We start from the raw sequence: 15,177 nt of genomic DNA on the forward strand, positions 1-15,177 counted from the left end.
CTGAAGGTGAAAATACCCGTTAAAGGTGTGTATACACAAAGACACTTGCTACATTACATATTATAAGTTCTTTCATGCGGCAATAATTTTAGTATCACACACTAGTAAGTACACCTGTATACTGAATGGGATCCAGCAACAAGAATCTTTAAAACCGTACAGTTCTTTGACTTAACCGTGGCCCACTTGATGATTTGACCGGGCCATTCATGGTTGGCTCAGGCACAGGCTGACACCAGACCTAGATTTCAAACACCAACCTGACCCTTGGGCCAAGTTTAGGGGCCAAGCCCTGCACAGCTAGGCTGACTGCCACACCTATTAGTAGCCAAGAGATAAACTTCACGGAGAACACAACAAATATTCCGGAATAACAACCACAGATAAGATGGATAGGGATCATCCAATCTGGAAAGTTTCCCAGGCATATTCAATCCATGGAGGCTTATTATTATTTCAGTGGTCTAGATAACATAAACCCAAACACATATTGTACCAAATAGATGCGTGAGGACACTACTCGCCCTGTTAGATACCTGTTACATTCATGTTTGGAGTTGCCAGGATCTACCAAACACCTCACACAGTGACTGTGAAAAAAATAAGCAGCACCAAAATAATACCCACCATCACATACCCACTGCAACAATGGCCTTTGTTGGACATGAAGGTCAAGACAGATGATGATGACGATGTTCTCTTACATGGGGGCATGATCAACCATGTACACATTCCAAGCGTGGTTCCCTCTACATCCTGGGAAGATGTGCTGATGGACGCAGGGAGCACCCATCTGCCAAGAACACTTTCTGCTCATCTAAGCTTTTCACTTCAATCCAACTTCTGCCCCACTAATCCAGCTTGAAATAGAGTGCTGCATCATCGACATAAATTTCATAAAACTCTTATCCCTCATCACTGTTGTCATCGCCCTGTCTCTGCTATCTGGGATCCGCTTCCCATTATCGCTTGGCAAAAGTTCAACGACGATTGGCTGCCTCACCGACATCAATTCTCCTTCACCCGGGCTTGAAACTGCAGGCACATCACTCCTGCAGCCTTGTTACTTTCCCCAACTCCTCTACCTTTGAAATTAACAGTATCTAGAGGCATGTAATATGAACACCTACCTTCAATTACTTCTTTTTTTTTAATGCTTTTGAACACCCTCTTCCAGACAATACAAAAGGCTATAGAGTTCATCCACCCGTACTAATAAGTCCTTCAGATACAACCTGCTGCAGCTACCTTTACATCACCAAGTTCTGCATAGTTTATGTCAGGCACTAAACCAATGGATAGCAGAAATCAGGCCAGCATACTTGGCCTAGTTTTTCTGGTGAAAAATAACCCCACATGCAACACTCATTTCTCTATGCCACTCCAGCCTCCATATGGAATGGTATAGATGTGATGGCTTAATGAATGGAAACACTGCTAACACTGCTATTCACAGCACCAACAAGAGATGAAAGGTCTCTGAAGAGGTAACGGAGAATGACGAGGATTTGGGAGCTTTGGATGGATCCAACATGTTTGACCACCAAGCATTAGTTATCTGCATCCATGCCACCACCATTCCAAGCAATGCCCAAGAGTGTAGAAAGCCATAAATAGTATTTCAGAATCTCCCTCACAAAAATTCAACCCTGAAAAAAAAAAGAAGTGTTAAGACTGAATGTAATCCTAGAATAAAAATGCTTTATTACTCTCTTTGAACTAATTCAGCAACACAGCATGCATGAAAGCTTCCTCATTTCGGATTGAAAATTAGGGGAGAAAATGCATACGTCAGAAGGATGATAATCCCTCAAAAAACCACTGGTGTAGGACGGCCTAATCCAACCTTAAATAAGCATGGTATTTGAAACGGGCAGATTCATGCAATTTTTAAAAACAAATAAAATATCAGCCTTGTACATCATAAACACAAGAAAGAAATAAGGTTAATACAACATTGATTATGGCCATCGATCACAAACATGAAGTATTGAATCTTAAAATCTGAATTTAGTTGGATCCGGCGAAAGATATAACTTTCGTCTTGCAATAGGCCCGTCTAACGATCCAAGTGGATTTTCTAATCTAGAAAATAGAAATTTTCTGGATTGGGAAATCTGGAAATTTCATAAGAAAAAAATAAAAATTAGTGGTTCTTCAAATTTAAGCTTTGGATGATGGGTTTTGAAGAATGTCAAAATATGTAAATGTGGGGATGAAAATATTTTAAGATATAATAATTTAGATAAAAAAAAAAATAGGATCAACTTCTACATCTAAAGATTTTAGGAGTAAACGAAGATAATAGGGTTAAAGAAAAGAGTACTTTAAGAAAAGAAAGAAAGAAATAGAAGTAGAGGATGAGAAATCACTTCCCTGGGCCACACACCCTCTTCCAATCACTGGAAGTCGAAGACGAAATCGTCAAAAGCAAAAAGCTCTCTTTTTCTTTCATAAACATAACATAGCATGCTTTAGGTTTAGGACAACCCTTATAAATTCGTAATTACATAAAATTACCAAAATACCCCTACTAAAAAAAGTTTGAAAAAAAAGGCATTCGCACAAAAATTGTACGCAAATTGTCTCAGAACTTAAATAAATCAAATGTTCATAAACTAAATTCAAATTAAAGATGCCTGATGGGCTTCGATGATAGCGCCATAAAGGTGGCGTAACGAAGGTGAGTCGTGACGATCCAACGGTCCGATCACACCATCTTCACGATCCAATGGTCCAAAGGTCTCCTTTAAGCAACTTACACATGTCACGAACACGTGTAAGATCTTCAACCTCTAAAGACCCGAGCCGTACCCGTCATCTAACTACATTAACATGGGTAACGCATTCCTCCTGCGTTGATATACATTGAATGGCCTAGTGTCCACATCAACTCCCCTCGGCTGAGAAGAGCTCGACTTCGGCGAGATAAAACTCTTGTGTTTTTCTAACAAATCTGGATCTAGTGTCTGCAACTCCGCTTCCGTCAACTATGTACAGTCAGATGATGGTCTGTTCTTCCACTTCACCAAGCACCTCTGAAATCTACTATCTCGAGTGGAAACAATTTGTTCATCCACAATTCCTTCAATTTCTTCTCTTTTCTCAGGTATAGTAGGCATAGGTGGTGTGGGTTGGGAAGAAAATTCATAAATTGGCCAATGGTTTGGAACAAAATTAGGGTCTATGGGATGGCTTGAACAAGGCATTAGATCCTCCACATTGAATGTTGAATTAATCTCCATGCGAGGTGGAAGATCTATCACATACGCATTAGACCCGATCTTTTTCAGAATCTTAAATGGTCCATCACTACGTGCTTGTAACTTCTTAACGGTACCTTGTAGGAACCGTTCTGGCGTCATCCTAACCATTACATAATCACCATGATTAAATTCTTAAATTCTACAATATAAGTCAGCTGAAATTTTATATTGTTCATTACTAGCATTTATCCGCCTCCTAATCCCTGCATGCAACTCATGAATGTGATAGGAAAATGCATCGGTTGACTCTGAGGTCCTCTGGGTGACTGACATAGGTAACAAATCTATGGGTAGTCTAGGTTTGTAATCACTAATAATCTCAAATGGTCACATACCCGTAGACCTATTAACTGAAGTGTTATATGCAAACTCGGCGACTAGTAGGACTATGTCCCAAGTTTTAATGTGTTCACCCACCAAACATCGTAGTAGATTTCCATGACTTCGATTCACAACTTCAGTTTAGCCATCAGTTTGAGGATGGTAGGCAAACGAGAACTGGAGTCTCGTACCCATCATGTGCCATAATGTCTTTCAAAAATAACTAGTAAACCAAACATCCCTGTCAGACACCAGGGTCTTAGGCAAACCATGTAATTGAACCGCCCCCTCAAAAAAAATCTTGGCTATGTTGGACGCATATGAGGTTTTTGAGCACGGGAGAAAGTGGGCCATTTTTTAGAAACGGTCCACGACCACAAAAATGGAATCGTGCTTTTTATTTGTCTTAAGAAGCCCAAGCACGAAATCCATACTGATGTCTTGCCACGGTGCATGTGGCACTGGCAATGGCGTGTATAATCCAGTATTTTGCTTCTTCTGTTTTGTCAGTTGACATGTTCAACATTGCCCTAAAATTTTGGCTATGTCTCGCTTGAGACTTGGCCAATAAAATCGATCCTCCACTAGAGCTATGGTCTTATCTCGACCAAAATGGGTAGCTATACCTCCAACTTGAAGCTCCCAAACAAGGAAATCCCAGAGGGAAGTGCGGAGAATACAAAGTCAGTCGGTCTCCTTTGAAAAGGAAGTCATCTTTGAGCACGAACTCACCCGAACTATGCTGGGCACCTAAGAGTGACAAGTATGTTCCCCAAAAAATCTGGACACATGGGATACTCGTCTTTCAATTACTCGAACCCGACAATTTCTACGCTCAAGGAGTTGAGCAATGTCACTCTCCTACTAAGGGCATCGGCTGGTTTATTCTCGATCCCGGCTTTATGTTTCAGGACAAATGAATATTCTTGAAGAAACGCTACCCACTTGGCATGCCTTGAGTTAAGCTTCTTTTGAGAATTTAAATACCTCAAAGCCTCATGATCAGAAAACAAGACATTCTTGCGGTAGAAGATAATGACACCAATGACGTAGCGACTGCTCTACCGCATAAAATTCTTTGTCATAGGTGGAATACTTTTGTTTTGCTTCATTCAGTTTCTCACTAAAATAGGCAACTGGATGACCCTCTTAGCTTAATACTCCTCCTATACCTACGCCTGAGGCATCACGTGCTACTTCAAAGACTTTAGAAAAATATGGAAGATGCATGACGAAAGCCTCTATCATCTTGCCCTTAATATCTTTGAATGCATTAGCTGCGGCCTTAGACCATATGAACTCCCCATTTTTAATGCAATCAATAACGGTAGTCATAATAGTGTTAAATCCTCGAATGAACCGACGATAAAATGTAGCTAAGCCATGAAAGCTTCTCACATAATGTATGTTCCGCGGTTCAGGACAGTCAACTATAACCTTGACTTTTTCTGGATTTGCTCGCATCCCTACAAATGACATGATGAACCCTAAGAAAACAACCCTATCAGACATGAACGAACATTTCTTAAAGTTCGCACATAACCTCTCCGCCCTAAAGACACTACAGACCTGCCTCAAGTGGTCGAGATGCAGCTCTTTAGTGGTACTATATACGATTATGTCATCAAAATAAACCACTAAAAACTTTCCCATGAAGGGTTTTAAAACCTGGGTCATCACACGCATAAAAGTATTGGATGCATTAGTCAAGCCAAAGGGCATGACCAACCACTTATAGAACCCATCCTTCGTCTTGAAGGTTGTCTTCCACTCAGCTCCTGGGCGTATGCGTATCTGGTGATACCCGCTCTTGAGGTCTATCTTGAAAAAAATGCTGGATCTGGCCATCATGTCTAACATACCATCAAGCCTCGGTATTGGAAACCGATACTTGATTGTGATCTTATTAATGGCCATACTGTCCACACACATCCGCCACGTACCATCTTTCTTATGCATTAATAGCGCTAGTACGGCACATGACTCATGCGCTCACGGATGAAACCCTTTCGCATGAGCTCATTTACTTGCCTATGCAACTCTGTATGCTCTGCAAGATTCATCCTGTAATGAAGAAGGTTCAGTAAAGTAGACCTCGGGACGAGATGTCCCGCATAGGTTGAAGCTCATCCGGTAAATCCTCAAGGAATACATCACTGTACTCCTCTAGAACTGGAGTCACCTCAGGGGGTAACTCTACATGAACTCCGAGTGTAACTTCCCTAACCATTAGGGCATACACCGTCAAAAATCTCTTTCGCAAACTCTTTTGCATTTATGATATGTAGAGACTTCGGAATAGATTTCCTCTCTTCCTTCCTTGACTCACTCGTTCTCACATCCCTAGCATTGTCCGTGTGGCTCTTGGGTGGTAATGGATTAATCTTGATTTTCTTGCCCTCATGCGTGAATGTACACACATTCGAGTGGCCAAAAATCGTAACATCTCTATCGTATAACCACAGCCTCTCTAAAATGATGTGACCTACATCCATAGGTAAAACATCACACCACAACATGTCTTTATATGAACCAATTTGAATAGGGACTTAACACTGCTGGGACACAGGCATAGAAGATGTGTCAACCCAAGAAACCTTGTAGGGTTGAGGGTAAGGAATGGGCTTCAAACCCAAACGAGTGACTATGCTAGCGGAGACCACATTAGTGCAACTACCACTATCCACGATGACTTTGCAATTTTTGTCACCGCTCTTGATAAACGTGTAGAAAATTGTGCTTCTGCGCCAATCATCACTCTCTTTGACCTGCGCCAAAGCACATCTAACTACAGCTAGTGGTGCATCCTATGGTTCTTCTTCTTCATAATCACTAGCACCTATCTCTGGGTGATATTCCTCAACTTCATAATCACCCATGTCATCCGCATTTTCATTTAACTCGTCTATGACTAGGGCTTTACCGCGAGTCTTTGTCGTGCACTAGTATGCAAAATGACTTGTACCTCCACACTCATAACATCTCAAGTGACTACCACTACCAGGATTGGCACCAAGGACACATTTGCTCTTATCATCCTTAGGCTTAGGTGGTGCACTAGCCTACGCCATATGCTGACTTCCAATGTTAGGTTTGGTTCCCTGAAAACCAGATCTAACAGTAGAGTCTCGGAACTCAAAGCGCCTCATGACAGGAGACTTTAAGTAAAGCTCTTAACTCATGTACAACTTGGTAAGCCTAATCTAAGTCACTCACTGCATGGGTTATAAGCTCACGCTGCAGATCCATGCGAAAACCCACCTTGAAACGCGTTAGCGTCACTAAGGGATCCTCTTGAATATCACACCACATCATATACTCCTCAAATTTTGTGATGTAATCTGTAACCAACATATATCCTTGGCGTAATGTTTGCCACTGATCTAGGAGCTTTTGACAGTAAGAAAGAGGAAGATATTTTTCTTTTAATAGCTCCTTCATCTCTACCCAATGTGCGATCGAGACACCTCCTGATCTCTCGATCCTACGCTCCGTATTTGTCTAAAACAACTTAGCTTGACCCACAAGCTTCATCTTTGCAAACTGCACTTGTCGGTTCTCAGACACTCATACCATTCAAAATAATGGTTCGTGTCCGCTAACCAATCAAAGAATGTTTTTGGGTCAAGACGCTCATCAAAACTATGAGCATCTACTTTATTACTCTTTAAGACCCTCTCATCAGTATCATAACGGTCTTGATACTCAACAGTGAACTGTGGATTTCGCGCCCCTCCACGTCCTACCCCTCGGCCACATGCTCCACGACCTCGACCTCGATTTCCTACCCATTCCTCAACTACTCCCCCTATGTGAGATTGTTCATCCCCTCCAATGTCGGAGACTTCTCTTAGGGACGCTTCTATCTGATCTATACAGGTATTCGTGTTCCTAGATTATGCCTCAATGGCAGCCAAACCTTGGTTGATCGTGTTCATCATCTCGGTCAACTGCTCCATGTTCAAGATAAAGTGTAGACCAAACCCTCTACCAGTCCGAGTGGGCATACACAATAAGACTCAACTTAGGTTTCCTAAAACACGACTCTAAGAGATTGTTTTGACACAAGACTATGGACACCAATGATCCTAACCTTTAGAATGATGCAAATGTGAAAAAATTTGGATCTAGACTCTTATTGTGCAAATCTAAAAATTTCAGATCTAGACTCTATATGCTATGCCTGAAACCCTAGAAAAATAAAATAAAATAATAAAAATAAAAATCTAGACTTTTGATAACTCGATCTAGGACGACCCAATGTAAGAACCGGGCTTTTATACCAAAAATTGGTGTAGGATGGCCTAATTCAACCTTAAATGAGTGTAGTATTTAAAAGAGGCAGATTTATGCAATCTTTTAAAACAAATAAAATATCACTCTTATACATCATAAACGACAAGAAAGAAATAAGGTAAATACAGCATTGATTATGGTCATCCATCACAAACACGAAGTATTGAATCTTAAAATCTGAATTTAGTTGGATCCGGTGAAAGATAAAACTTTCATCTTGCAATAGGTCCGTCTAACGATCCAAGTGGATTTTCTAATCCAGAAAATAAGAATTTTCTGGATTGATAAATCAGGAAAATTCAGAAAAATAAAAATAAAAAATTAGTGGTTTTTCAAATTTAGGCTTTGGGTGATGGGTTTTGAAAAATGTCAAAATATGTAAATGTGGGGATGATAATATTTTAAGATTTAATGATTTAAATAAAAAGAAACAGGATTGGCTTGTAGATCTAAAGATTTTAGGAGAAAAGGAAGAGAATATAATTAAAGAAAAGAATACCTTGAGAAAAGAAAAAAGGAAAGAGAAGTAGATGATGAGAAATCACTTCCCTGGGCCTCACGCCCTCTTCCAATTACTAGAAGTCGAAGACGAAATCGTTAAAAGCAAAAAAACCTTTCTTTTCCTTTCATAAACATGACATAGCATGCTTTAGGTTTAAGGCAACCCTTATAAATTCGTAATTACATGAAATTACCAAAATACCCCTACTAAAAAAAGTTTCATAAATTTTAAAAAAAAAATTTGTACAAAAATTGTGCGCAAACTGTCTTAAAACTTAAATAAATCAAATGTTCATAAAGTAAATTCAAATTAAAAATGCCCAACGGGCCCCGATGATAGCGTCATGAAGGTGGCGTAATGAATGTGGGCCGTGACGATCCAACAATCCGATCACACCATCCTCACGATCCAACGGTCCAAATGTCTCCTTTAAGCAACTTACACATGTCACGAACACATGTGTAAGGTCTTCAATCTCTAAAAACCCAACCCGTACCCGTCATCTAACCACATTGACACGGGTAATGCACGCCTCCTGCGTTGATATACTTTAAATGGCCCGGTGTCCGCATCAACCACAACACGCCATTATCAGTTTATTTTTAACCTGAAAACATGGTTTTGACAAACTCCTAGAGAAGCAATATAAATATCGCATGGTGCAGTTTTGTCACTGAAAGATGCCCATCTCAAAGAAGGCTCAACTGTTCATTCTGAGTTTCCTTATGCTCTTCTTTCTTCCTTATCCTATCCTTTCGATTTCTAACTTACGGTAAATATATCAACAGTCCTCAAAGAACTGAAAAAGACCCAGATTTGGTGGCTTGGATCTTCCAATAATTTTCGGGCATCAGCCATCCTTGATGGTAAGCAACATGCAGTAATTTGGATTGCTGAAGCATGGGCCCACCCGTCAGAACTTAGAGCCAGAGAATACCCTGCAAAGCCTTGGGTTGATGATCCTACAATTCCTCATTCGATATGATAGGCATATGGATTGAAGGTTACATCTAAATTTTGAATAGGCAAGATATTTCTTCAAAATAGCAGTACCTTCTAAAACCTTACAGATAGAATTGTAAGAGCCTGCATGCATCATTCATTGGCTACAAATATAGAAGAGTTACTTGCATACTGTCAAAAGGTTGATTGAGATGGGAGGAAGATCAAATCATGAAATATGATCCCACGTTAAAAAAACAGCACTTAAAAAGCTAACCCAAGAGTTTATAATGGATCTGTCCAAGTTTATTCGAGACTCTCAACCGAGTTTTCGCTTAGGGCATGTTTGGATTGATGAAATCCAAAATGTAGATTTTGAAAGGAAAACATCACGTCTCAAGAAAACCATGGATAAAGAAATTTGTGGAAAAGAATTCTAAAAAGGTTATTTGTTTTAGCTTCCATGATTTCCAAGGAAATGTGGAATGGTCAGTCAAAAGTGAAGCCCATCTCTCAAAAGGTGTGGAATGAGGATTATCAAAAAATTTAGAGGAAAAGTAAAACACCATCTTTTGAGGAAAACCATGGAAAGAGAAACAGCATGGCACAAAGTACTTTACTGTCACAATCGGCTGAAAACCTTACATTTTCAGATAACATTTTCTTTTCCACAGTTGCCTTTTGGATTCCACCAATCCAAACAGACCATTAGATTTTTGCATTGGTGGAAAACTTGAAAAACCAGAGAAGTGAAACCGATTTCACATATTGGATGCTTTCACCTACTTTAAATTAAACAAATAAATTTAAAAAAAGGTCTAGAAGTTGATTTCCGTTTTTGCGGTTTTCTTTGAAAAACAAGTAAAATGATTTCCGAAAAATGTCAAATATAGATTTCCTAGTTTGCAAGAGAGCTCTACTGTTTGACTATTGACCTTCGAACATTTCCATGAAGATCACGTGTGCTAAACCTAACAAGTTTTTGTGGTTTCTATTCCATACATTTCCTTTTCCTCATATGTGAGGTTTGGTTTTCGACAATCCAAGTAGGCCCTCAAATATTTACTAAAAGCATAGAAAAAGATAAAACCAGATCATGTTAGAGAAATAGAGAGAGAGCAAAGTGAGAAAGATGTCTTCAAACATGCAAAAACGAGCTAAAGAAAGGGTAGGGACCTAGATCATCTTAAATGCATTAAGAGCGATGACCAGAGGATACTAATAGAGGGCAATGAGATCAATGAAAGGTGGAGAAGCTATTTTCAGAACTTATTAAATGACAACAACTCCAAGAGTATGGGGATAGAAGGAACCGTAAACTCAAATGAAGTCGGAGACCATGGATACTTTTTTAGGATTAGGATATCTGAAGTAAAAGAAGCTTTAAGAAAGATGAAAACAGGAGAGGCCTTTAGACCATATGGTATACCGATAGAGCTTTGGAAATGTATGGGAGATATTGAGTTATTTTAGTTGATAAAGTTGTTCAACAAGATTGTAAGACCGAAGAAACTGCTAGAAGAATGAAGGAAAAGTATTGTACTACCTAGTTATAAGAATAAAGGAGATACAGAGCTGCACTATCTTAATCTTAAGCAAAGATTAAGATATAAGACGAATATATCATAAAATCAATTTGGTTTCACGACAGGGAGCTATAACACTGAAGCTATTTTCCTATGCGGAAATGAAGGGAAAAGAGGAAGGATCTCCACGTGTATTTCTTAACTTAGAGAAAGCTAATGATAGGGTGTCCCAACTCCCAAGAGGGTCAATTTGTTCAGCGTTGGGAAAGGAGGAGTTTCAAGAGACTATATTCACATGATGAAGGATACGTATGAGGTAGCAGTAACAAGTGAGAGGACGACTAGTGGAGCAAAAAGTGAGTTACCAATTACTGTAGGCTTACACCAGGGATCAGCATTGAGCCTATACCTTTTCGCGTTGGTTATGAATGAGTTAACAAGGCATTTGCAAGAAGAGATCCCACAGTTTATGCTATTAGCAAATGACATAGTTTGTATGACAAGTTGGGGGAGAGCGTAAGCACAAAAGCTAAATTTATGGAGGTATACTTTATAATATAAAGGATTTGAAATTAGTTGGACTAAAACAAAGTATATGGGATGCAATTTTATTAACAATAAGAGTGGAAACAAGTAGTGAGTTAAGAGTGATGACCAAGAAGTTTCCCAAAATGACCACTTTCAGTATCTTGGGTTGATACATGAGAGTGGAGAGATTGAGAAGGATGTGGCCCATAGAATTCAAGCTGAGTGGAAGAAATGGAGATGTGCCTCCAGAGTTTTATGTGATCGTCGTTTACCACTCAAACTAACAAGGAATTTCTTTAGGATACCTCTAAGACCAGCCATGATTTTTGGGATAGAATCGTTAGGTAGTTAAAGAACAACATGTGCGTAGGATGGGTGTGATTTAAATGAGGATGTGAAGATGGATGGTAGCAAGATGAATAATAGAATTAAAAATGAATGCATTCAGGGGAACTTAGGACTAGTACCAACTACCAATAGGTAATAAGATGAGAGAGTAGACATAGATGGTTTGATCATGTGCAACGGATGCCAAAAACTATGCCAATTAGGAGTGAGTTGGTACAAGTTGAAGGCTTTAAAAGGGCAAGGGGAAGGCCCAAAAGGACATGGGTAGAGGCAATAAGAAAAGACCTGGGTACAAGTTGAAGAATCTAAAAGGGCAAGTGGAAGACCCAAAAGGACATGAGTAAAGGCAATAAGAAAGGACCTGATGACCTAGGTCCAACAAAAGTTATGGCCTTCCAGAGCGTGGAATGGCAGAAAGGATTCATGTAGTGAACCCCAATCAATTGAGATAAGGCTTAGATGCTGATGATGATTAAAATATTAAAAAAATGTAGAAAATCAGTACAATACAAGCATAAGCATAAATTTACAAGCTACTGTAACACAAATATCAGTCATGATTTTATACAGTAGTGTTGCCCAAAATGGGTAGTGGCATGACCCACAATAATGTTATGTAGTAGTTATGGTTTGCAAATCAGTTTTTGCGTATTGAATTGTTCACCGCCAATTAAGGTTGCATTGACCCTGCGGTAGGCTGTTCGATGCCAATACAACCGTATAGTTTATGGATGATAATGGTACGTATCAGCCAATACATACTGGTATCAGACAGTAGAGCGAACCTTGGTAGTATTAGCTTGTAAGCAGATTCCATTAGAAGAAGGAAAAAAAAAATCAAGGGGCAAAGGTGACAAAGGCATCCAAATACCGGATCTTTCACCATCGATCACAGTCCAACCGCCACGCAGTTCACAACTGACGACTCACTCAGAACCGCCATCACAACCTCCGACCAGAGGACCACTCCGGACAGCCCTCCCCCACTATCCTTAAAAACATTAATTTCGGCGGACCAGATCTCCATCTCCTTACCCTTCCTTTTCCCTTCCCAAATCACACACAGCCTACCCCCAGCATTCGCCAGAGCTGCCCCACATAGGAAGCTCGGCAATTCACTATCTACCCCCTTCAATTGCTTCCATTTATCTTCCTTCCCATCATACCCTCTGATCTTCCCCAAATAATCATAGCAATACAATATTCCATCTACCACGGCGGCCCTCCCTCTCCACCCCAGATCGAGCCTCTTCGACACAGAACACCACGTGCCCGCCACCGGATCAAAGACCATGCCGCCGCGGTCTGCCATCGCATAGACCTTCCCATCAAGAACCGCATTCCCATGCATCCATTTAGCCTGGACATCGGCCGGGCTGGGGACCCCCGCCCACGATCCAACGGCTGGATCGAATGCCTCCGCCCATGACGTCGACCTGGCCCATGAGTCGACCGGGCAGCCGCCGAGAACGTAGATCTTCCCGTCCACGACCCCGGCGGCGGAGAATTCGCGGGCGATCCTCATTCGGGGGCCTGGCTCCCATCGATTGAAGCGGGCGTCGAATATCCAGACGCGGGCGGTGGGAATCTCGTTGACGGACCCGCCGAGGAGGAAGAGCCGAGGGCCGAGAACGGCGGAGGATGATCCGATGGCTGGTATGGGCGGTGGAGGGAGGGGGACGAGCCTTCTCTTGGGGGAGTTGGGGTCGAGATAGAAGTATAGGAAGGAAGAGGAAGGGCGGGGAGTACGGATGGTGATGTAGAGGAAGTGCTGAGAGATGTTGAGATGAGATCGGACAGTGTAGAAGAGAGGAGAGCGGAGGAGAGAGTGGAATGAGCGTGAGACGAGGGAGAGGTTGGGGTGGAAGGAGCGTGGGACCCGCGCTATGCACTGGAGCGATATGTCGTCTGGGAGGTTTGGGATGAGAGGTGGCAATGTGCCGCACGGCGATGTATTGACTGGAGAGTGATCGGAATCTGTCTCCTCGCTCATGTCTTTTTTTTCTTTCCTTTTTTTAAGAAATTAGAGGAGAGGAGTTCCAGTAGAGAAGATGCGAATTGTTTGGTGTACCACACATCCGGTGCAGATACGTCTCGTGCGAAGATGAGCGCCGACGCTCCTCGAGCTCCGAGCTGTGCGAACGGTTTAAAGGAGATCAAAGTTACGTTGCCCATAAGGATGTATTTATTATATTCATACCGTTCATCCATTTTTCGAGATCATTTTAGCATTAGAAAAGAAAATTTAATCATATCAAAGCTCAAATGGACCACGCCAAAAATAACAGCAAGGATAATGATTTTCACCATTGAAAAATTTGTAGGGCCTGCTGTAACGTTTATTTTCCATCCAATCTATTGATAAGTCATAAATACATGAATGAAGAGGGAAAACAAATTTCATATTATTCCAAACTTCTGTGACCCCGTAAAGATTTCAATGGTAGACGTTCAATCCCCTATTGCTTTTTGGGGTATGGTCCACTTGATATTTAGATTTATCTTATTTTTCTGCTCCAGCCTTGGGATGATCTTGTCAAATGGATGGACGGTTTGGATATAATACATACCTCATAATTAGACCCACAGAACTTGCTGCTGTCAATACTGTATAGCTGGTGTATTGACTGTGGGTTTGATCATGAGGTATGTGTTATATCCAAACTGTCAATCCATTTGGCAAGCTTATCTTAAGGCTTAGAGAGTAAAAATAAGACAGATCTAATTATAAAGTAGACCACGCTGCAAAGAGAAGTGGGGGAGTGAATGTCTACCATTGAAATTCTTTTTGGGGTCACAGAAGTTTTAGATCAATAAGAAATTTGTTTTTCCTCTTCATTCACGTATTGCTGACCTTATGAACAGATTAGATGGAAAATAACTGTTATGGTGGGCCCTAAAAAATTTTTAACGGTGAAAATATTATCTCTGTTGCTATTTATGGTGTGCTCGAGATGATCTTTGGATATAATTCATTTTTTGGATAATGCCCTAAAATGATCTCTAAAAATATATTAACAATGTAGATATAATAAATATATCTTTGTGGAGCCCATAAAACTTTGATCTCCTTTGAACCATTGTACAACTCAGAGCTTGGGTCGGTGCTCGTCTTAGCATGACACGTACCTACAGCAGCTATATAGCTAGGTACACCAGCCAATCCGCTTCGGAGAAGATGATACTTATGCGGATTTCCTAGCAAACCTTTTGGCAGGAACTTTCTGCACAAGGATTCTGCGTGGGGCCTAATTAGATGTTTGTGAGAAATCCAACCCCTTTATTCGATTTTGAAGCTCATTTTATGACGTGAGACCAAAAATGAGAAGGATCCAAAAGTAAAGTGGGCCACACAAAAGGAAATAGTGTAAATTTAGTGACCACTATTGAAACATTTATATGGCCATAAAAGTTTTGTAAAGGTCTAATTTTTTGGTGTTTTCAATTT

At 40.6% G+C, this 15,177-nt stretch overlaps 1 protein-coding gene across 1 annotated transcript; it reads right to left on the bottom strand.

The window, feature by feature from the left end:
• Positions 1 to 363: 363 nt before the first annotated feature.
• LOC131242173 (F-box/kelch-repeat protein SKIP6-like) lies at positions 364 to 13,781 on the bottom strand. The gene is made up of 2 exons (XM_058240639.1): positions 12,601 to 13,781; positions 364 to 1,649 (listed from the first exon to the last, which is right to left on the bottom strand). The coding sequence occupies exon 1, from the start codon at positions 13,720 to 13,722 to the stop codon at positions 12,619 to 12,621; it is 1,104 nt and encodes a 367-aa protein (XP_058096622.1). The 5' UTR covers positions 13,723 to 13,781; the 3' UTR covers positions 364 to 1,649; positions 12,601 to 12,618.
• Between the last annotated feature and the right edge of the window lie 1,396 nt (positions 13,782 to 15,177).

Source organism: Magnolia sinica, chromosome 4 (assembly GCF_029962835.1).
Source record: "Magnolia sinica isolate HGM2019 chromosome 4, MsV1, whole genome shotgun sequence".
Taxonomy (NCBI): Eukaryota; Viridiplantae; Streptophyta; class Magnoliopsida; order Magnoliales; family Magnoliaceae; genus Magnolia; species Magnolia sinica.

Excerpts from the sequence above, each read along its gene's own strand:
- LOC131242173 (XM_058240639.1), bottom strand. The coding sequence starts at position 13,722 with ATGAGCGAGGAGACAGATTCCGATCACTCTCCAGTCAATACATCGCCG.